The sequence below is a fragment of the Notolabrus celidotus genome, chromosome 19, assembly GCF_009762535.1.
Source record: "Notolabrus celidotus isolate fNotCel1 chromosome 19, fNotCel1.pri, whole genome shotgun sequence".
Lineage (NCBI taxonomy): Eukaryota > Metazoa > Chordata > Actinopteri > Labriformes > Labridae > Notolabrus > Notolabrus celidotus.
In genome coordinates, this window is record NC_048290.1 from 18,449,027 (window position 1) to 18,473,079 (window position 24,053).

At 43.3% G+C, this 24,053-nt stretch overlaps 1 protein-coding gene across 1 annotated transcript in view; it reads left to right on the forward strand.

The window, feature by feature from the left end:
- The window catches only part of ajm1 (apical junction component 1 homolog), a 24,571-nt gene extending 2,876 nt beyond the window's left edge, over positions 1–21,695 (forward strand). Inside the window, exon 2 of the mRNA XM_034709010.1 lies at positions 14,877–21,695. Within this exon, the coding sequence (XP_034564901.1) occupies positions 14,931–18,212 (3,282 nt within the window). The 5' untranslated portion in view covers positions 14,877–14,930 and the 3' untranslated portion in view covers positions 18,213–21,695. The remainder of the gene's footprint in view (positions 1–14,876) is intronic.
- The last annotated feature ends 2,358 nt before the right edge of the window (positions 21,696–24,053 follow it).

Sequence of the window (24,053 nt, forward strand, 5' to 3'; positions counted from 1 at the left end):
TGTTCCAACTTTCAAACTTTGATGCAGGATATGATGGCTCGTCTCCCTTTATGAGTCATGGTTTCAATGTTGGCATGCATTTTTATTTTGTTTGCGTACATTTTGCAGCATTATTCTAGAAACTGGGTGGCAGTCAGGGAGCTACATGAAGAGGTGCGTGGTACAGAAACTGAGGGCCACATTGAGGGAGGCTGCTTCCACATGCACGACTGTAAAATAAACCAACAAACTAAACTGCTAATGAGGATAACTTTTCATGAACAAGACAATCAGGGAAAGACTAACATTGGAAAGATGACAAACTGAAAACTCTGTCTTTCAGCCACAGCTTTCTGCCTCAAATTTAACAGAACACAATTCTGTTGTTGTGTGCAGATTTTATGGCGGCCAATATTCCTGCTGCACAGACACAAAATATTTCCAGTCAAAGAAAGAGACTGCAAATAAAAAAAAGCAAAAACAAAAACATGCAAAAGTCTAGAATACTTGCAGCAACAGAAACATACTGCAAATAGAAAGAATCTGCTGTTAGAAGATATAAAACTGCATTAACGGCAAATACACTACAGATATGAAAGAAAGTGCAAAAACTGCATTCCCTGCTTAATTTCCACTGCTTCATTTTTAACTTGGTGTTACTTTGCTTGTTGTTTTTATTTATTTTATTGTGTTGTTTTATTTATTGTGTTTTAATCTGTCTATAAAGCGACCTTGAGTGTTTTGAAAGGCGCTTCTAAATAAAATGTATTATTATTATTATTATTATTAAAAAAAGAAAGTAATGTTTTAGGCGTTTTTGTCTTTCTGCATGTCTTTCTGTATGTCACAGATGAAGAGAGACAGGTCATGTGGGGAGTAGAGAACGGGGGGAGACATGCAGCTAAGAGTTGTAGCCGGCAGTCAGACCAGTGACCTCTGCAACAAGGACTGAAGCCTCTCTGCAAGGCGTGCACGCTTAAACCCTTATGAAGTTTGACTGCCAAACGTTTATGATTCGATATCATTTCTGCTTGTTGTCTGCAGTTTGTTATCTGTGTGAATCTTTTATCTGCGTCTCGGTCAGGACTCCTTTGAGAACTAGATTTAGCATCTTAATGGAAATATCTCTGGTTTAATAAGGCGTGCTCCAGGCCTGTAGGGGGCGCTGACTGGAACAGCTTTGTTACTGACAGGAGAGATTGAAGCAGATGAAGTAATTAACTTATTCGTTGTTGCGATTGTTTGGATTTTGGTGTTTTATTTTGCAGCCTGTTTCTCTTGACAGAAATGATTTTGTCTGTTGCAGAGTGATCTCTTTGTTGTTCAGCGTTTGATATCCATGAAAAATATATTACTTCAAACTTCAACATGAAATATTTATAAAGCAACAGGCATCTCCAGAATGATCCAACACTCAGTGATCTGATTCATATGTTCGATAATCCCTCACACGTGCTGCAGCTGCCACACTCAGATTAAGATCTCATCGTTATAAGATGCTTCATCATAATTATTAGATACAGAAATCTCAATGATACAAAAATATCTGTAATTTGATTATTTTGATTATTTCAGTGCTGATTGCAATCAGACAGAGAGTCTCTGACTCTGAACACATTAATGACACAGACAGCTGAACAGGCTCAGAGAGGGAACTTTGGCAAATCCTGAAGAAGCCTCAGCGAGCACAGGCGCTGAAATGAGAAATTAAAATTATTCAAAGATTAATATTGATGCTCAGTCTCCTCAGAATGATTTGTTCTCATCTCAGCATCAGGCTGATTTAATTGATCTGATCTCTGTCATACCAGGTTACAGCGGCTCATCGTGTTTACTGTTAGCTTAGATCCTGTTTAATGTCACAAAGGATCAGCCAGAGGCCAGGACCAGGAAAACCTGCTCAGGTGACTGATGAGAGAGGGGGCGCAAATTATCATGGATTCATATAAGACGGCATGCAAGAGGACGCATGAACTTATACATGTAGTACCGTTTTCTTGAAATATATTTCAATCAGGAGAGACACAATTTGAAGATTAAATGTTATTTATTACAACTTAATGAATAATGAAACTTGACAGAAATCTTTGGCGTAAGGACTCTATGGGGATCATTTTGTGAGAGTAGGATGTGGGAATTTGGCAGCAGAAGAAATCCCCCTAGAGTCCAGACACTGGTGGTTGTGGTTGATGAATTCTAGGAATTGAAGACTTGCAGAGACCAGGTGGAGATGGGGAGGTGGAGGGGTGTGCACCAACAATGCAAGAAGGAACTAGCTGGAGAGAGAGAGACAATTAAAAAGACAGTAGAAAGTTGATAGGCTGACGATAAGGGCGTGCCACTGAGCTATTGGATGACAGCCACTGCTGATTAACCAATGACAGCTCCGGAGCATGCAGCTGGAAGCGGGTGAGCTATTGAACGAGTGAGAGGAGAGTTCAACAACTGCTGTGATTGCTTTATATTCTTCCTGTCTGAACTTTCGCTGGAGCTACATTTGAAAAATATGGGGTGGTCTTAAAATGCTGTTATATGTTCACAACAGCAGACAGAGACAGCACAGTGAGTGTCTCCTTCATCGCTGAGGTCAGCGTCACTCACAACCTCAGCAGCAGAGGGATGAGAGACGTAGAGACACGGTGATCGTCCACAACAAAGAGACTCAAAAATACCAATATGGTACTAAATTAAGTATACGATGAAGATGCAGTCTTTGTCTTAGTCTCAGTGACGTCACCCACTGCTTTCTGAAGAGGTGTTTTGAAGCTTGATGATGAAGAAAGATGATGGAAATGAGAACTCTCTCATTTTTGATCCGTCTGAATCGAGTGAAGAGGTGGAGGAGACTCTACAGCACACCCACCTGTCAATCAAATAAGCCTAGCCCCTTTTTATTGATAACCCTATGCTTTGATAATAAAAATTTAGATGGATGCTTGATTTATAAATTCATCCGTGTACAATGTGATGAGAGAAATGAGCTATAGAGACCCAAACTGTTTTTGTACCAGGCTGTACACATGTTTACTTCTGCTGTTGCATTTTAACATGTTGCTCTATGGGGACTGACTCAATGCAGGAGACACACTCTAGTGGACACTGGAGGAACTGCAGGTTTATGTCACGTGTGCATTGGCTTCGCTTTCCAACACCCCAGGTTGCGGCTTGGAATGAACAGTATCTCATGCATGACAACATGCAGGATCAAGTCATTTGATAATTTGTTAAACTGATGTATGAATGAGGTGAATGGGACTTCTGCAGGATTATATCACATCGTATCAAACGTCACCATGCCATTTACTCTCCTAATGTCCTACATGTTGAAAGGTAGTCGTTGTTCATGTCTGACACACAGCAGTTTGATAAGCAGCTGACACTCGGCTCTGTCAGTTTGACTTTATATATATGATGTGTGAATTATCATCAGTGCAGCTGGACGGCAGACTGATGTATCACAGAGCACAGGTCGTATATAAGGAACGCTGCTGAATGGTCTCGGGGCTGCAGATTTATCCCCTCTGTGCCTCGTACATGGGAGGCAATCCTGCAAATGGATGCGGGGAAGAGAACAGGAAGCAGCGTTTATGGAGCTGAAGAGTCAGCTCGCCTGCTCACATGTAATGGCACACTTCAGTCAAGAGGAGAGTGAGGATACTCCAGAGGAATCAGGAGCTGAAAGCAAACAGAGAGAGGACGAACATGGACGTTCAGAGAGAATCAGAGACCTTCACTTTCACCAGGACATGAGAGACATTTCATGTTTCTGTTCATGCGAGAGTTTCAGATAATATAAGAGACACAATTTAGAAGATATGTGAGATGATATCCAGTATTCAAGTCAAAACACAAGACTAGTATTTTCCCCTATGCTGTGCTCATCTCTTGTGATTTACAGCCAAATAACCCTCTATGTTCACTGTTGCTACTTAAAGCTTTATGTTTCAACCAGGTAAAGGATTTCCGTAATTTATGTTTGGTAGTTTTGTAAGAGATAAGGTCAGCTAAAGCCAGCAGCAGCTCAGTTTGAATCACTCAAAGCAAAGGATGTTGTAGAGACGCTGATTTTTAAGATGAACTCATGAGTTTAATGTTTCTGTTTTTTTATTAAAGAGTCATTTAGTTCTTCAGAGGAGGAGAGCTCTGTGGAGGATTTAGTTCAAGGTAGAAATCCTGTGAATGATGTAAACTGAAGGAACAGCTCAGCTAGCAGCCCTTTCTGACATGTTGTGTGCAGGGTCAGGTTTGGGATTGGAGAGACGTTGATAGCATGAAACAGCTTAGAGACGTGTTCTAGTTTCTAGTAGTATCCACTAATCAGGTATCAGCAGGCTTTTGTGTCTTCAGGAAAAACAGTTTGTTTGGAGAGTAGGGATGTTCACAATTAATCGAGTATCGATTAATTGATTGTTTAGAACTTACTCGAACACATTTCTTTGTTTCGATTTTATATCACGTTGAACAAACATCATGTGGTCTTATATTTCGTTCGGCTATCAGGGAAGTGTTTTAAGTTTAAAGCATGTTTCAGAAGCAGCTGGTGAAGTGTTGCGCACAGTGGAGACGCTCAGCTGGGGGCTGTGGCTGACTGACAGGTCTCCACGAGCGCTTTTTTTCTTCGCTGCCGGACTGATTATGACCTGCTTGCGTTCCCGGCTGACACCTGACCGCATTCACATGCTTATTTTTCACACATCTAAGTTTTTTTATGATTAATCAATAATTGGTTGTTAACATTTCCAAAGATCAATCACAGAAAATACTTTAAATGTACATCCCTAATGGAGAGCAAAAGCAGGAGGAATGCAATCCAGCGTTATGCCATCCCGGCTCCCCAGGTTGGTAATCTGCGTTTAGCGTTTGCTCAAGCAGCACAGCTTGCAGAGCGACGTACTCAACGAGCTGTTCTCTGATGTTTTTTCTTTATGCTGAAAACAGGGGAGGATAAATAATACCAGAGTAACACTGTCATGATGAGGGTGAGATCGAAGGCCAACCTTGAGTCTAGCTCTGACTCTCCTGACCCAGTTTAAAGGGACCTGAATACAACAGTTTCATATCCTCTTGGGCTTGAAAGGCCCAAATTATCTGACCCTCGACTAACAGCTTCTTTATCTGAGTGCTGTGGGTCACAGAGCATGCACAAAGCTCAGCCCGCTCGCTGAATCATAATGGAGCTATGCTACCCTTTCTTAGCATGTTGCGAAGTATCGGTGCCTCTCTCTTTGACACGGTGTGGTTAGTCGCCTGACTCCCCCTGCCAGCTGCATCAGCAGGAGAGAGGGAGAACGACATATAACCTAATTCCTGCTGGGAGCCACACAGTCGAAATCATTGTCCTTTTCCTCTGCTCTGACCTTGTTGCTCTATTCTTATGCATGCATTATCATATAACTGCTTTTTAAAGGAGGGCTGCATGTTTTACAAGAGTTACATCACTTGGACTCAGCTAACACCAAACATCTTATTAATGAGTCTCTCCACAGTGTGGTTACTGTTGTTGTTGTGGTTCACCTCATAATGACCCCCTAATGAAGGCAGTACACTGTTACAGACACGTATGGCACTTTAACTGTATTTAAAGATGGACGACGTCTCGCCACCTCCTTCTGTTGTATGACAGTGAAACCAAAAGACCTGACACACCTTTAGCTTTCAATGACGTCTGTAACCAGAGTCTGTGCTGCAGAGCTCAGCTGGTTGTGCCACGGTACTGGCGTCCCGCCTCTTCCTCTGACAAACCCACTTTTACTGCATTGCTAAAGTGTCATCACTCCCTTAGATGGGTCCAGTCCTCACCATCACAGATTCTTGTGTGGCTTCAAAGCAGACTCTCACAGTTATGGAAAGTTCAATTACTCTTGTGTTAGTGTTTTTTACGTTTCCTCTCACCATTCCTCCTCTACTCTGATAATCCGGTGCACACAGCACTGCAGGAGCCTCATTGGTCCACTGAGCTGTCAATCATGCCCTTAGATCAGATAGAGTCAGATCTAAACTGATCCTGCTTTATCCCTCTTTTTATATCATCAATAACTAATTCAAAGTAAACAGAAACATGAACACTGTGACATAAATCAGCACGATAAGAACTAACTATAATGACAGAAACCATGTTTGACAAACATATTTGACCTGTGTTTGATTTTACACTTTGACCCATGTCCCATCTGTTAACATGGAGGAGGCGGGGCTTATGAGCTATACTGCAGACAGTCAGCATGGGGAGCTCTGAATGTTATGGTTTCCCTTTTAAAGAGCTGTTGTGCATCCCATCTTTTCAGACAGCCTTATTTTCTGATCCAACCTAAAGCCTCTTTCAGATGTCCACTCCTGAAGCCCCTAAATATCCAGAGGTTGCTCATTCACACGCGTCCCTCAGAGTGTGCAGCCCTCCCTGTCAGTGAGGAGGGTGCTGGGCAGGGAAGTGTCTTTCTGTAGACAGGATATGACATCAGAATCAGTCTGTTAAAGCCTCAGTGTGATGTTTACAGCATGATGGAGGATGAAGCAGCAGAGACAGTGTGAGGACAATTTGTACATTTATATCAAAGCTCTTCTTCTCTGTTCTTGTTTTACTCAGATCTCAGGTGACACATGATCAAAACTACCTCAGTGATCTTTACATGGCCAGAGATGCTCTGTTGAGTTTTTATTTTTTTGAAAACATTTGACCCCTACCCTCCGCCCAGTACCCGAGGTTTGTTGTAGTTCATCTCTCCATCATTGAGGTGTTTTCAGTAACAGTTGCTGTAATCTGAATGTTTTGATTGCACGTCTCTCTGCAGGCCTCACAGATGGTTTGATTTTCATTGTGGGCAGCAGGAATAAAAACAGCAGCATCACTTTTCCTGCCCCCTGAAACCACTCTCCAATTCCCCACTCTCCTTTTAGCTGGCTGATGTTCAGGCCTGGAACAAACCCAGCTCATCCCTTTTTCCTTCTGCTGCAGGTCAGGCCGGTGTGAAGAGTTAGACCGCACACTGAGCCTGAGTGCAGACTCAGAGTAAGACAGAAACATGTGAAACCAAAGTGTCGGATAGAAGTGGGGCAGTGAGAGCGGAGCTGATCGCTGGCGCTGGGGGAGGGGACGTCTACAGGCGATGAATTAGTTTTGCCGGAGAGTCAGACATTTTCTACGGTGTTTATTGCCAATGGTGCAGTGTGGCAGAGCACTTCAAGCTCTACTCTATAGAAAGTACCCACAATGCACCACAAAACAGAGCTCACTGCTTGCTGACCAGAAGTAACACATCTTCACATCCTGGGAGCAGCGACATGCATTACTCCTGATCATTGAGGGAGCGTTGGAGGCTTTCATAAACCTCTTATTTTACGTTCCAGGTGTCCGAAATTAGAAAAGTGACTCGACCTACATAAATAAATATGTAAAATACATATATCACCATCAGCATAAGGATTATGTGCTGTCAGTGATGTCATGTGTAAACCCTCTGAAGCTCCCTCGGGGTATTTGTAGCAGAGCTGACAGACGGAGTGTGAAAACAGAGTAACACTCGCTGCAGACATTTGGGACTGTGAGGTTTCAGACTATTACAGGCTCTTATAAATATACTTTATACTCTTGGAAATATCTCTTCAGAGTTATTCTTCACTCTCTTTGGTGAAGTTAAGGTGAAAAAGTTACCTCAGGCCTCCTCCAGGCGTGAAAGTATTTTTATTTCAAGGATTAAGAGAGACCTGAGGGATTAACAAAGGGAGTTTCTTGTTTGCAGGGCTGGGTGATATGGCCTCAAAATGATCCCAGCGCACTCAAGTCAGTGTTCCAATCAGTTTTAAGCTAATGTTAGCTTTTTCTAGCATATGTTTACTACAGTGGCTGATCGAGCGGCCTGAATGATCTTCCAAAACAAATGCAACAATGGAAATAAGCAAATGAAAGAACGTGCAGCAGACAGACATTCAAAGTGAGCACGCTGCAGATATACCAATGATGCAAATGCAAAACACAGAAAACACATGCAAAAGAAAAATGCTGCAAATCAAGACAGGACAACTTAAGTTCTCCAGGCCTGTAGGGGGCGCTCTGAGGAACAGTTTAGTGGCTAACCTCTGAACTCTTACTTCCCCAGTTAACTTTATTCAAACCAGACGTCTGCTTTCACACACTCTGCTCCATATTGCCCCCTGTGGTCATGTCCTGATTTGCCGCTTTTTTTCCTCAGCATGAAAAAAAAACATTATTTCTCTTTCACAAAACTATTCATCCTGAATGTGTTTATTCAATATTTTGTAAACTAAACTTGTGCGTCAAATGAATCTTACATATCACATTTACATGAAATGACTTTGATTCACTTTTGTTGTTGTTTTGTTCTTTATGCCTCCTTCCTCCAAGCAAAACATTATAGATTGAAAACAAAACACCCACCTTCAGTAATACTCATAGACTCTGTTCACTCCTTGTTTTTTTATGTCTTGTTCCTGATCTTTCTCTACGTCTGTTTGTGTTGAAAGGATTGTGTAGACTGTGACCTGCACCGACAGCAGAGACGTGTTTCATGTCTGTGTGGAGATTTTAATGAGTTATCTTTCTGAGATGAGGAAGTTTCTCTTTAGATCTCTGGATTTTCAGTTCAGTTTTTACACTTGGACCTTCTCTGTGACAGCCTGAGTTATGTACAGTTATATAAGCTATTTACAGCCTAATAAGATAACACAAAGGCCTGCGAGCTCTCTGCATGCTAATCTAAAAATGCTCCCCACAGCTGCTGATGGGCAGAAATCATCAAAGCTGAAAACACAGATAAAGAGTAAATCTCTTAAAGATGGAGTTTGTAAGATACGGTTACCTCTGAGGCTCGCTTATGAGTTCAACAATGATGGTCCAAAACGGATCAGAGCCGGACTTTTACTGTTATTGTTTGTACGACAGACACATCTGAGTCATCAGTTTATCAACGTCAGGAGAGACGAGACTTCAGATTAAGAATCCTATTTCAGCCTAGTGTGACCATACATGCTGCACTAAGCAACCTCTTTTAGATTCATTTAGGAACAATTCTGCCTTTCTGACAGGACCCTGAAGAGGGAAGGGAAATGTGGGGAGTAAAGAGCAGGAAAGGCTCATGGCTGACAGTAAGACCAGAAACCGCTGCAATGAGGACTACAACCTCTGTACATGGGGCGCATGCTAAAACTGGTGAGCCAACAGTGATATATCCTCTTGCACCTCTTTTCGACCAACGCGAACCGGGCTGGTGCTCACGCTGGTTCGGAGCTGGTTGAACTCGCGAACCAACACGGCACCCGTTTGTTTTTCCTCCCGCTCGAGCCCGTGAAAGGGGCACGTCATGGCGTCAGATTTACGCGACCGCTTTTCTCAGCAGTACTAGCATGAACTTTCCCTCACAACAACAACGATGGCGGACAACAACAGCTTGTCTCCTCGGCCGTCCACTGCTTTGCCTTGGAATCCATTAGTCCCTTTTTTTTTTCAGAACCAATAGAGTTCAGTGTTTGAGCGCTCAGTGTCCGCCACGTGAAAATGTGAAAGTAGTGGTTCATGGTCTTGGTTGGATGTTGTGGATTGTTTGACACGGTGGACATCCTCTCTCCAGATTCCAGGTTGTCTGTTATCGTTCCTAAGTTAAGAACTCGGTGTACCTCCAGTTTTGCAGGTTGAACTATCGCACATGTTGGCAGCTGATGTTTGAAAAGTTCAATAAAGCATTGAGTATTATATTCTGAAGTCCCTTTTTGAAATCCACCTTGAAGCCAAAGTCTTGCATCTCAAGAGCTCGGCGTTGAGTCATGCAGTTTCTATATTTTGTAAATCCAATTCAGGGCGGAGCCCTCAGTGACAGCAGAACATTCCTTCTCCAGATGGTAACGCCATTTATCCAAAGCCCAGATTATGATGGAAATCTGGAGCTGTGTTGAAGATGTTTCAAGGGACCGGGATGTGATGCAGAAATATTTACTGAAGCTTAATCGAACAGAACAGCTGAAGAGGACACGGAGTGATGCATCGACATGTTGGAGGTTTCAGCGCTCGAGCAGAAAATAACTGTCTGTCCTGCACAGTGTGTCGAAATGAAGTTATCTATGAGCAGGTACAAACCATAGACTGTATAAAATATGGACGTAGTATCCGTGATGTCACCCATCTGTCCCTGAGAGCTGTTTTGAAGCCAATCGACGGCGGCAGCCATATTGGAAATGCAGAACTCAACCAGGCATAGTGTGATGTAAAGGGGCGGAGTTTGAGCCTCTTGGCCAACAGCTTTGTGTTCCTGACCGGGAGTCAAGTCAGTCATTTCCTTATTTGGGCAAAAACCTCGTAATCTTAACATCTTCTGAACTGTCACGTTAGAAAAAAAATCAACCCCGGTAAGTTTGTGCCGTTAGAGAAATTAGCTACTGTAGCCAAGACGTTTTTTGAACCAGGCTGTAAACATGTTTATTAATGCTGCAAAGATCGTCTTTTTGAATTGGTGTCTATGTGGTTACCGGTGTTTCTGCAGCCAGCCTCAAGCGGATTCCTGATGAATTGCAGTTTATAACACTTCCGCACAGGCTTCATAGTTTGAGACTGGAGGTTGCCGCTTGGTACAAACGTGTGAAGATTCCAGATAGTGCAAAATCTCCCTGTAGGCAGTAATAGTATGAACTCTTCTGTGCCAGAGAAGACAACTAACTTTGTCCTACAGTGATCAGTTTAATAAGGATCCGTGGTTATGAATGTAAGAGCGGAGGGATAAACTGAGTCCAGAGATGATAGAGGAAGCAGCAGCATGTCTGTAGATAACATCATCATTATTTTACACTGAAAGAAAGACTGCTTTAATCACACTTCTCCTACAACTGAAGGGATATCAGATCTGTGTCTGTGCAGAAACTCAAGTTTGTGGTGTTTGAGTTTGAGTGATGTTATTGATCCATGATACGTTGTCTGCAGAAACAGGACAGATGAGAAAATGAGTAAAGATCTAAAGGCAGTTTTTCTCTCTGCCTCTCTCTGCTCGTCCAGAACACTTTGGATGTTTGCGTGAGACTGAACCGATCCTAGTGCCATATCCACCTCACATGCTTTCCCACAGAGATCTCCCAGAACCCGTTCAGTCTGTTTCACACCAGGTGCGTGTTGGCTGTGTGAGTTTCTGCTGTCAGTAAACTATCTATTATTAAAATGTCTTCTCCAACCCTCGAGCGATTCCACTTCCTCCAAAGCTACTGTGGTTTGGCTTCCATGTCGCAGAGTCGAGATGACAAAGGTCAGAGACAAACACGCCAACTGCTCTGATGTTGATCGCAGAAACTCAAATGTTTATATTCTGTCCCGGCATCCAAGGACCAAAGAAAGTAATGCATGCATTTTATTTTAAACAACACATCGGCTTCAGTTGGTGCTAATTTGTTTGTTTGTGTCGACCTCTTCACCAACGAGGGTGGCCCAAATAAAGTTACTCACGAAATGTGAGAAAGTAGGACTAACCCACAGAATTGAATGTGCCGGCTGCCTTCTCCTGTCCAGGGTCAGATTCTGGGTCAGATGTATAGTGCAGGTTCTTCTGGAGTGCTTGCAAAGTTTTTATTGGCGTCTTCTCCCTCATTCAGCCAGCCAATCAGAGCATTGCATCGTTATCACAGCAGCCCCGCCCACTCAGTTCCCTGCATGGATGATGAGATTAGAAACTGAGAGGCTGCAGATCCTCCATAGAGACTGAGTTTGTGATGTTTGGAATTCATAACCTTGTTAAAAAGACGACGAGGGCGTGATGTAAACAGATAGGACTGTATGAGACCTTTAAACCACGTGTGAGCTGATTTTGTGACCTGGAGCAGGGCTGTTTGTTTGATTGCAGTTATCAGATTGGTCCGTGGCCTCCGCTGAACTCTGAATCTTTAAAATGATATTTACAAATGTGTTTTGGCTGCAATTGCCACAGGATGTTAGGAAGACATCAGCCATGTCTCCGCCATAATCATCCTCCATCTGCTGCCGTCTTAGCATCTGCGCGACCAGTTGTTCATCTGGGTCAGCTCCCTCTCCTGAGGTGGACTCTCACAGGTTTCAGCAGCTTGTAAAATTTAATTAGCATTACAACAGGATTTCACTTCTTTGTGGTTCTGCCTTTTTGTTCCTCAGCATTCACTTTACAAAGCTCTCTATGGGCAGAGATCATGATACCATAAGTAACAGATGCCCCGATACTTTATTAAAATTCAGTAAACACCTTGAAATGACATCTTTTAATGAGTTGATTTGGTTCTTCACCCAGTTTCTTCTCTCCTCTGGCAGTTCATGACAAATCTCACCACTCGCTGCATCTCTTAGGCGTGCACGCTACTGTCACTTTTCATCTGCTGCCTTTGAAATGATATGTTAAATTCATGCAGATGGGAAATGCAGTCAGTGAGATCAGAGGCACCAAACAGCATAATTTATCATTCACTAGGCTACAATTCACAAGTGACTTTCACCATTTAAAGGCTTTTTACTGTATTTTGCTGATCTTCCACTCCACTAAATATCACATTTATTATATAGAAAGGGAGACACGTTTTAGTAATGACTAAACACTGAAACAAGCAACATTTCAATACTGAGTAAGTGCTCTCTGTGAAGTCAGAGCTAAGCCGGATGTGAAGTGTAAAGAGGCAGCTGTGAGAGCAGCAACAGCTCCTGTGAAAGTAGGACGGGAGTTTGCTTGATATATCTATTGATCATGAACTAACATACCATCATTGCTTTGAGGGGAGAAGTCCTCTTCCTGTATCCCCAAACATCAGGATAGTAACTTGTGCTTTCAGCCCAAACAGCAACTTCTGATGTGGAAAAATTAAGCTAATGTGCAAAAATTGCAGTTCCTGGAGTGTCCACTAGATGCTGTCCCCAAAAGCCAAAGAATCCCTGTTACAGCCCAAATCAGAACGCATATTTTCACAACAGAAGTAAACACATCAACAACAGTAGAAGGTGAATCACTTTACTTATCATCTGTTCTGTTCATAATAAATCACAGTTAAGCATAGTTTTACAAAATTAGGGGCATGGCTAATCTGACTGGTAGGTGTGTCTTAGCTGTTAGCCAGGCATCTTTCTTCAGTTGTTGGACGTTAGTTGAAGTCAGCATTTCCAATATGGCAACCTCCATCTTCAGGCCTCATGACTCCTGATAAGAAATGAATGGGTGATGTTAACAGGACTACCTATGTGGTCTTTCAAGTCAATGCTTCAGCACAGCAACCCAGCACAACTTAAAGACAGGAAAAATATGAGGTTTTTTTTCAACAAGGAAAGACTCAAGTGGTTTACATCTCTTTATTTAAGTGAAAAGGGAAGCCTGTTTGTGCACAAACATTAGGTATTAGAATCAGAAACACTTTATTAATCTGGGTAGGGATTTGGGAAACGGGGGACATTACAGTTGTTGGCTTAATCTGTTCAGTACTGAAAGCAAAGTGACGTACAGATATCTTTAACACCTCCAGTAATCCTACTGTAAAATAGAGCCTCTGCACTGCCTGCTGTTACTACTGGATGACTTCATTCGGATTAGATCATGTATTTATATTTGGCTGTTCTCTTGATGTCACTGCAATTATTAAAGACAGTGTATAGTCAAAACTCATCAGAGGAACTTATTTTAGCCTTCAGTGAAAGTCTCGGTTCAGAGAGGACAGACAAATACGAGATGTATCTCAGAATAGATGTTTCTCTCTTTCCTTCAAGGTTTAGTAATCCCACGAGGATTCAGAGAGCTGGAAGAGAGGAAGCTGAGGAAGTGTGAGTCTGTGAGAACTCATTACATGGATCCCCGTTTCTAACAACACTAAAATTTAAGTGATGTGTTTCTCCAAAAATATAAAATTGAACCATGTGTTGGTTCGTGCTTTACTGTTTCTGAGTTAAAAGTAGATGTTGTAGGGAGGGCCTTTGTCTGTAAAGCTCTTTAACACACATACACTTTCTAGAAAACACCATGAAACTTTGGGGGAATTTCAGAAATTTGGTGCGTACGTTTATTCAGCTTATTCAAAGAATATACAAAACTCTAGAAAAGTTACAGCAATTGAATATACAACCAAAGTACCCATGAACTTAAGGTTCCTTCAGCCTGTCATTTTCCAATCTAGTTCTGCAGAGACCTGCAAATTGTTTTAGAGAAACAAAGTAATGAGTGATTGTACAATTAGTTTGTGCAACACTGATATACAGCCGCAATTTATCCATGCAGATCACAGCTTCCAGTTTGGTTCAGCCGAAGTTTTGTCCTCTGCATAAATGCTTAACAGGGCAGGTTGTGTCTTCAGTCCATGTCATATGTGTTCATCAGTAACCCCACTGATGAGCCAAATTATGGTGAATAAGAAGGTGAAGATTTTATAGAAATGGTGGCCGAATGCACCGACCAATTAACAATGTGCAACTCAGCAAACCTTCTTTCAAGAAGTTCTTCTTTGGCTGCAGAGTGGGGCTTTTTTGGGGGAAACAATTTGTTCGTGAGAACACCATGTGACAAGACAGTGTAGAAATCTATAAATGCTTTGTCACAATCCCAATTACGCCACGTTTTTATCAACCCCCCCGAGTGCCTGTGTCAATAAGCTTCTTAACAACCGTCCACATCCTTAGTTAGAACATGTTATTTGTGTATATTTGGACAAACCTGTTGGTGTCACTATAGAGGTTGATGCCAAGCAGAAAATCATTGTACTAAATCTGCAATAGAGCTGTTTTTGTGTAACATGTTGCACCAGTAAATCACGTAAATCTTTATGAAATCTTGTTCAAAGTTCTGCAGAAGTTCAGGTCTAAGACGGACTCTCTTCCTGCTGGATCTGATTTCGTCTGCATGCATAGCTGATGTGATTACGTTGTGTTTACTTGATGAATGTCACTGACTGATGTCTTTTGTGTGCCCCTGCAGGCCTCATCAACATTAAAGCAACTTAATGGAGAAAACTAGAGGAGTCTCTTTAAGATGACACGCACAGACCCGCCTGACATACTGGTATCAACTGTGCATCAAGATATAAAAGTGGTCCCCATTTCTTCACACTCCAAGCCCCTAAGATCCTCCAAACAATGTGATTCCAGAAATTACAGCACACTGGAGGACAGAAAGAGCAAAGTTAACAAGAGGCACTGCCGAACCTTTGACTATAGGTCATTGGAGTACCCAAAACCCAACAAATACACGATGGAGTCCCCTTACAGGAAGGCCGATAGGCATGCAGCCAACCCAGACGTGGCCTGGAACGCCTTGGGCCGCCAGCAGAGATATCGTTTTTCTGCTCCGGACATTTTCAGCCATAGGGTAACCCCTCAACCCTTGGTTGCAGAAATGGCCAGTGAGGTCGTTGTCCAAGAACAAAAAAGAAGGACCAGGTCAAAAAGTGCCCCTCGGGTCCAGACAAGCCTCACTCCAGTGTCTTTTGAAGGGTCGTCCTCTTCAGGAAGGAAGGGAAGGGAGTCCCAAAGGGCTTCGAGAGACTCTCGCTGGAGACCAGAAGTATCACCGCGTAGGGAATCATCCTATGCAGCAACAAGGGCTCACATGCATGAAGTCCATCCTCTAAAGTTGCAGCCTCAAGTCAGTGACAGCAGTAAATATTCATCTCACTATGCGGCTGATCATTCAGAGGATGGCGGGCTGGATAAACCAGCAACCAGTCCTCATGTCAGGTGTCGGGTGGACATCAAACCTGATGACGCAGCAGTACATCACTCAAGACATAAACAGGTCACAGCTCATGTGGACATACCATGGCAGAGACAGCACAGCGGGGGCAGCAGGAGTCTAACTGTGCCACGCCATTTCTCCTACTCCAGAACACCAACTCCCACAGATTCTTTGGGTACAGAGAGTCGGCAAGCTTACCAATACTCCCGCAGCATGCCAAATAGCTACCTACAACCCATGGAGATCCCTTTGCAAAGAATGCCTTCTTCATCCGGTGAATACTATGGAAGGGAACGCAGAGCTCACTCCAGTCCTAATGTGCCAACTAAGTTCTTTTATGCAGATGACCCCGGGAGGTACGTCACTACTGCTCCTCCTCAGCCAAGTTCTTATCTTCATGATGAACGTTACACACCAGGACAAGCATATACCCCAAAAGTGCAATATGTGCAAGATCCAAGGACTCGAATGGTGCATGCTGTAGCTACAAGACCCTATTACCCTGAGATGGAGACGTATCCATACTCTGTGCAGGCAGGGTATCCCAAACCCTATGCAGCCAATGAGCCAGGGCCGTACATCATACAGACACCTCCAACAAGGATATTTTACGGGGATGATCCAAGGTCTTATCAAGTCCAAACTGCTCCGCCACGGTTTTACTATTCCAGCGACATGTATGCAATGCCACCAGAGCATCACATCCCAGCAAGGGCTTACTACACAGAAGGACGAAGACACGCCAGAGTCGTTCAGCCGCAGTCGGACGACTGGTACGGCTCAGAAGCATCTGGTTACTCCACCAATCCAGCCTCTTATGTATCTCAAGTCACTCCAACCAGAGTCCGTCAGGATCCCGCCTTGACCCCCTGGTATGCCAGTCCATGTGTAGAACCTCAAAGAATCGGTGCAGAATCCAAGTCTTACTCCAGGTCCTGGGACAATATTCTGAACTCTCGTGTGGAGAGGGAGCAGCCTCTTCCTGTGCAGCGGGGTCAGAGCTACGACGATCTCCTCGAGTCCAGGAAGCATGCAGGGGCCAAAAGTGACAAACCACAACCTGTGGTGGTCAATCTCTCCAGTTCGCCAAGACGCTACGCAGCCTTATCGATGTCTGATAACTCCCTGATTGACAAAAGCCCGACGGAGGCTTCAAAGAGCCCCACGAGTAAACTCTGGTTCGTCACTCCGGAGATAACGATCACTGATAACGACATGCGACCAGGGAAACTTAACAAAGCTGAAGGACGATCTGCCAGTTGGGATGTTCTCGACTCCAGAAGCACTGAGGGTCTAGAAGCGTCTCACCATGACTTCCAAAGCGTGACCAAAGAGAAGACACATGACAACGCCTCACTTCAGCAGAGCCTTGAACAACTCGATGAGCTTCTAGCAGATCTGGTGACGGATTACAAGCCGCCCAGCAGACGGGCGAGTGAGGACATCCTGGATCAACTGAAGAAGTTAATCGATGAAGAAGAGGCAGTGTCCCTGTCAAGAAAGAGCTCAAGGGCCGGCACAGAGGAACCTCCTCCTCTGGACAAGCAGCCGACCTCAATCAGAATGAACCCCGACGCTTACCGAGACATGGACGCAGCTAGTGATGCCATGAAGAGCGCAGACGAGTGTTCGCCGGATCAGAGCCCCGATGAGGACGACACAATGATGTGCTCAAACAACAAATGCCGGAGGACAGAGACCCTGTTCAACGCCTGCCTGTACTTCAAATCCTGCCACAGCTGCTACACCTACTACTGCTCCCGAAACTGTCGCAGGGAGGACTGGGACATTCATAAAGAAAGCTGCCTGTATGGAAGAATTGGCAGCACATGCCGTCACATCATCAAACACTGCCGGGAGACTGTTGAAGTCCACAAAGCCTTCTCCCGTATCGCCAAAGTCGGCTACCTTTCTCGAGGTCGAGGAGTTCTCTTCCTTGGATTTCCAAACCCTGCGTCATCCAGCAGCTTCCTGCAGTACGGCCTGGATAGTCTACCCATGTCTCCCACGTACCTGTCCCTCCGAGAGCTCGAAAGCTTCAGGGACAATCTAGGAGAGTACTGCAAGGAGCTGCAGGAAGCCGGTAAAGAGTACGACCCCAACGAATGTTTCATCCTGAATGTATCCATCGCTGTCGGTGACCAACTCCCCGACGGGCCATCGCCAAGGAACCAAGCTCCAACTGTGAGGAAATATGCAAAGGTGGCCCTTGCTTCCTTCAGCCCTGAGAGAAAGGTTCAAAAGAAAGAGACCGACATGGAGACGCTGATCCTCACTCCACCTCCAGGAACAGCAGACATCGACAAAGAGGGCGAGGAGGGCAGGAAGGCCCGGGAGATCTGCTTCATCAACATACAACGGGAGTTAAGGATTCGAGGGGTTTTCCTACGCCACGAGTACCCACAGGTGTACCAGCAGCTCTGTGAGTTTGTGGAATGTAACAGGAGGTTCACACCCACGACTATTTATCCCATCGATAAGAGGACCGGTAAACAGTTTATGTGCATGATTATGGCTGCCTCAGAGCCCAGGACTTTGGACTGGGTTGGCACCCCTCATCTCCTCGATGACATTATTTAAGTGCACCTTTGGTTGTAAATATATATGTATAGAAATACATATATATTGTTACACATATTTATATATCAATCCAATTACAAACATTTGTAGATAAGTATTTTGTTATCAAAATGATATATATTCATGTGTGCTTGGTCAGTATTATTCTTTTTCAGAATATCTCCTGTCAGGTGCAGAATGAGTACAGTGCATTTTTTATTTCAGTCTTTTTACCAAGTACAGTTTTTTTATCCAACACGACTCATTAACCTGCTCGCTCGCTCGCTCCATCAACACCTTCCTCTGATGGAGACGACTTCGGACGACATCCTGGGATTCTTTTGTAATTATTAGCGATGACTCTGACTTTAGTCTCTTTAAATTAGAAAGTTCATCTGTAAGTGACAACATGAGTATTTTCATGTGACGTTAACGGTATATCAGGCAGAAACTATTAAACGTTATTTTCTTAGCTACTTAAATACTTTCTATGCAAAGTTGCTTCATCAGTTAAGTACCACATTCCTGTAGAAGGGGTTGTATCTGTTATATATTATAAAACAAACTATATGACGTAACATTATATTAAATGATAAATTATTTATTATTGCATCTGTTATAAAGGTTATGTTGAAATTGAGATGAAATGATGGCAACGTGAATCCTCACCATAAGAAGGAGACAGACGGTCGAGCGTTAAAAAAAGGCACGACCCTGAACGTAGGCGTGAGGAGAGAGCATTAATGTTTCCTATGGCGGTCTGACGGCAGGCTCTAAGATGATCAGAGCGCTGCTGGATTTTAAAGCGGCGTCCGTAAAGGATGCCGACATGGTGCCGGTTAGCAGCCACACACACGGTGCTGGCCTGAACTGTTCAGTTATAAACACTGTGAATAGTGAGAGTTATCTACTACCAGAATAAAACTTGGGATAAAACCAAGAATCATGCAATTTCCTATAACACTGAAGTGGATGAGTTGTATTTTTAGATATATTTACGGATAAAATATATGAATTAGCAGCAGGAGTTATGTCTATAGAAGAGGTGAGCCAGGTTTGGCACAGTAGCTACATGGTACATAAATGCTTGGAGAAGACGTTAGTTGTGTATTTGTGCTGCACTAGGTTTACTACATGTGTGATTTATATTGTCCCCTTTGGTTTTAGTAAATCATAACCTTTGCATTGCTCATTGGTTGCTTAGCCGTGTCATCCCTCCAGAAACTTATCTCGGTTTCGTTTGTTCCTGAACCCTGAATCTCCCTCCAGCACACCGATGAATAAACTCAAAGTCTCCGCTTTAAAGAATCAAAGTAAAGCTGAAACTTTCTGAAACCCAAATATAAAAACACAATATTTAAACATGTTTGATTTGATAAAGACTCAACATATCTGGAGGACATGAAGGAGCGTTAGTCGATCAGTAAATCCTGTTTCTTTTGATTCATTCCGACTCCCACGTCATTGATGCAGCAGCTTGGTTTCTGGCCAAACACATCAAATATGAAGTCATAGGTTCCTCTTTAGTAACATCTACAGGCCAGGCTCTGGTGTGACAGGCAGTTAGCGATGAAGGACTTCCATGTGTTGCCTTTGTTTCAAAGAGAGATTGGAGTTGGAGTTAACAGATGTTATCAGAGAGAGATTGTTGGCTGTGCTTGTATGCCGATGATTCTTTACTGAACCGATTAAAACGAAACTGTGGCTAGAGGAGAGCTGAAAGGTTCTGAGGCCTCTTAGCTCTGCACACCGGCTGTTTACCTGCAAACATCCAAAGCCCCATTGGATGCAGGTAAAGGGTTAGACTTGAACAGCATGCAGGAATTAAAAAACAACCTTAATCCAGTCCTGCGCCTCTTGTGACGCTAGACAAGTAAAAAGAAACTTTGGACTTTGATGAAACACACCTGAGTTTAATCTCCTGTGAACTTAAATACCAGTGTAAACTTCCTGTTAGAGCTTGACCTCAGTTAAAGGAACAATATGTTGGTACGCAAGTTATGTCAGACATGTCACATAAGATTTGTAATGTGTGTTAGCATCATTAGCGAAAACTAACCAGAAGCGTTTTTCGACCAGAGGAACTTTACCCCGAAACTCTTTGTCGAAATGCACTTCAGATAACAGAAATGGATCGATGAGTTGTCAGAAACACTTCTGTTAATGGAAATAAAAAGCAACAATGGAGGAAAACAGTGTCTGAAAACTAACGTTGATAAAATAAACACGTTGCTTCACAAAAAAAACATCAACGGAAAAAAGTAACTGTATTGACTACAAAACAAAGTAATATAAACATTTTTGTTTATGTCATCTGCCGAGTATTCCTGATGGATATTAAATCTATCTCACTGTTCGTTCTATAAGGTGTGACTGTTTAGCACCAGCAGAGGGCAGCACATGACGTCATACAGCTGTTTCCATCCATCCGTGTCTGTTAGCATGACAGTGATGATAACAGTTCAGAGATAAAACTGAGACTAACGCTATAATTAATAAAACTGAACTCCGCTAACAAAGCATCGTGGAAACATATCTAAATGAAACTAACGTGAAAACACAAAGTTAACACATACTAATGAAATATATAAAACTATAACCTGAGAGAGCGGCGTAACATGCGTGAAAGTTTATATGCTTATCTAAACCCTAACAGTGATCCTTTTTTAAACTAACAAAGTAGTTTCAATGTCGAAACTCAAAAAAACTCTTAACGTTTAAGATTTTATAAACGGAAGTCTGAAAGTAGTTGAAAGTAAAATGTTTGTCAGCGAACATTTAAATCGAACAGGATGTCGCATATTATTTTAGGCCATTTTTGTTTTACTCCCTGTCTGCAGAGTGTACCACACGGAGGTGTAATGATGGAGCAAAGTCGCCCTCAGAGGTATAATCAGAGGCGTGATGGAGGAAAAGGTGGTGTAACATCGCTGTGTGTTGGTGCATATCTGTTGCATGTCCACAAACCTGTAATGCGACATACAATCGCACACTGGGAAACCAATATTCTAAACTTTCGGGGTACACTATGTAAGCACAAAGGCATAATGAGCTTTGCAGGATTGTAGTGCGTACAAGGTTTTAGCTGAGCGGTTTAAGGCCCCTTTAGGAGTCCCTACGTAGTCGCGATCTGAAGTTTAGGGCCACAAACCAAGCTGCCGTCCTCGACCCGTGAGGAGAACCCCCGTGTTGGTTTCCTCCCTGATATCTACATATTTCTTCCCGTCAGTCGTCCCCTCTGATTTCAGCTTCCCTCAGTTTGTCAGACAGAGGAGGAGAAACCGGAAGCACACAAGACTGACGGACGGTGCTGTACAGATTCAGTAAAGAGTTGCTGGCTGCATGTGTTTTCTATGATCTCAGTTTAACATGATTATAGTAACTTGCTTGATGAATGGATTCGTGAAAGTGATCTACTATGCTGTGTAAGAAAAAAAAAGTGAATTTTCCATTTTTGTCAGTCATTGGAGATAAAATAACGTCGAAGAAGAGACCTCACTGAAACGTCTAGTAATCTTGTATTTTTTATACTTTCATCATGTGTGTCTGAGTGTGTCTATTTATAAACCATATCTAATAAATGGAATGGGAACTCTGCATGCTGTCCACCTCCTTTTATTCATGCAGAGCAGCGAGCGTGATGACAGACGGCGAGGAGCGGAGTGATGTCACACGAGAGAGATGAGAAGAGATCCACTCTCCTGATGTTTCGCGAGACTACGACTTTGTATGTTATCATTTATAACAGGACCCGCTGTAGGACGTAAACTAAACCACAGGAGAGTTTGAAGAATATTATTTAAGTTACAGGGTCAAGGAAAGGAGGGATGAGTAGGGTGCAGATAATTGCCCAGGTGAAAGAGATAACGAGCTGCAGGTGGTTTTTGGAGGCGTGGTCTTGTTCCTGAACTACAGTTGCGAGAAAAAGTATGTTTACATTTATAGATAACTTGTCTTACTGTAGATGATGAACATCCAGGCTTTTAGAAATACTTTAACTCTTTCCAGCTTCATGCAAGTCAACGATTCTTAATCGTAGGTCTTCTGAGAGCTCTTTTGTGCAAGGCATGGTTCACATCAGGCTTCTTGAAAATGACAAACTCAAAACTGGTCTGTGTTTTTTAAAGTGCAGGTCAGCTTTAACCAACACCACCAGTCTCTTCTTATTGATTGGACACCAAGTAGGCAGACTTCAGACTCTAATTAGCTCTTAGAGAAGTCCTTATCCGAGGGGTTCACATACTTTCTCCACCCTGCACTGTGAATGTTTACGTGGTGTGGTCAATAAAAAAATGTAAACATATAATTTGTGGTATTAGTTTGAGCAGACTGTTTTTGTTTGATTATGACCAATTTATGCAGAAATCCAGGTAATTCCAAAGGGTTCACATACTTTTTCTTGCAACTGTAACTTCATTAAAAAACCCGAATGACGGTCTCGTTCCAGATTCTAAGGGTGAACGTAAACAATTCATATTTTAGAGTTTATGTTCCGCTCGCTCACAGCTGATGTTTAATGTGCACAAAATATCTCCTCCAAAATCTGCGACCACAGAGTCCTGAGAGCCTGCAGGGACTGATCACTGAGCACAAGATAGACTGAAGATAGACTTCATCTAGGTTAGCTCTTAGCCCCCCCTGTTCTTCAGAGATCTGGACCTGACGAAGCCTCAGACTCTGAGATGACCCCCCAACACACACACACACACACACACACACACACACACCGTCTCTGACCTCCATCAGTCCTTCATCCCGGCGAACTCCACCTTCGATTTCACGATCGATAAATCGTTGAGCTTCCTCTCCGGCTTGGTTACAGCTGTGTGTGTGTGTGTGTGTGTGTGTGTGTGTGTGTGTGTGTGTGTGTGTGTGTGTGTGCTCCTCTGAATGTAGGCCATGACAGTGAAAGAATGTAAAGCAGTGAGGGGAGAGGGGGAGAGCAGCGGGGCCTGGGCCCTCTCAGCTCAGCGTCTTTGTGACGGCTGGCGGTCTGACAGGCTGTGCAGCCTCAGATAAGTGCAGCACATTAGAGCTCTGCAGTTCATTCATCTGGAGACTCCGTCAATACCAGCGCCCTGAAAACCAGCGCTGAGTGTGTGTGAGTGTTTGTGAATGTAGGCCAGGAGAGGAGCAGAGGGGTAAGTACACTGGGCCGAAGGATTCTGGCCCGGAGTCAAAGCCGCTCTCTTTAGTCCTCTGAGGGAGGCGGGCAGAGAGGAACCCAGAAGATTCAGAACTTCTTACAGACTGAATGGACGGAGAAGATATTTATTTATACTTTTATATTTATCAATACATGTGAGGGGAATCATTTACAGTCAACTGAACAGAGTGACACAGCTCGAGGAGGACTCAGTGATGAATGACACCTTGATTTTTTATCATTTTAAGACCCATCAAGAGACTGACAATACCAATTAGCTTAATGAATGAATTAGCGATGCAGAATATGGATGTTTTGAGCTGATACTGATGAATTTTAACACCCTGCTCCTGGTAACAAAGTGTCATTTCTGCTCCCCTGAGGATCAACAGCTTCAGATTTATTGATCAGAGATGCATCGATATTATCAGCTCTCCCTGAAGTCTCCATCATTACCTCACAGACCGAGAGCTCTGACTCTTCATGTGTTCAGTCTCTGGGACTCGGAGCTCTCCTGAGCTGCAGTGACGTCTTACGTCTTCATGTTAAAGTCTTCATCACTGTCACACTCAGCATCCTCTCTGGACCAACGTCAGAAGTCCGTCTGTCCGGGGTCAGACTTGTGACCCTGATGTTGTGGATCAGACTGTGAGTGTGTGTAGAGATCACATCATCCAGGGCAGGTAGAGTCTGCAGAGGAGACTCAGGATCCAGAT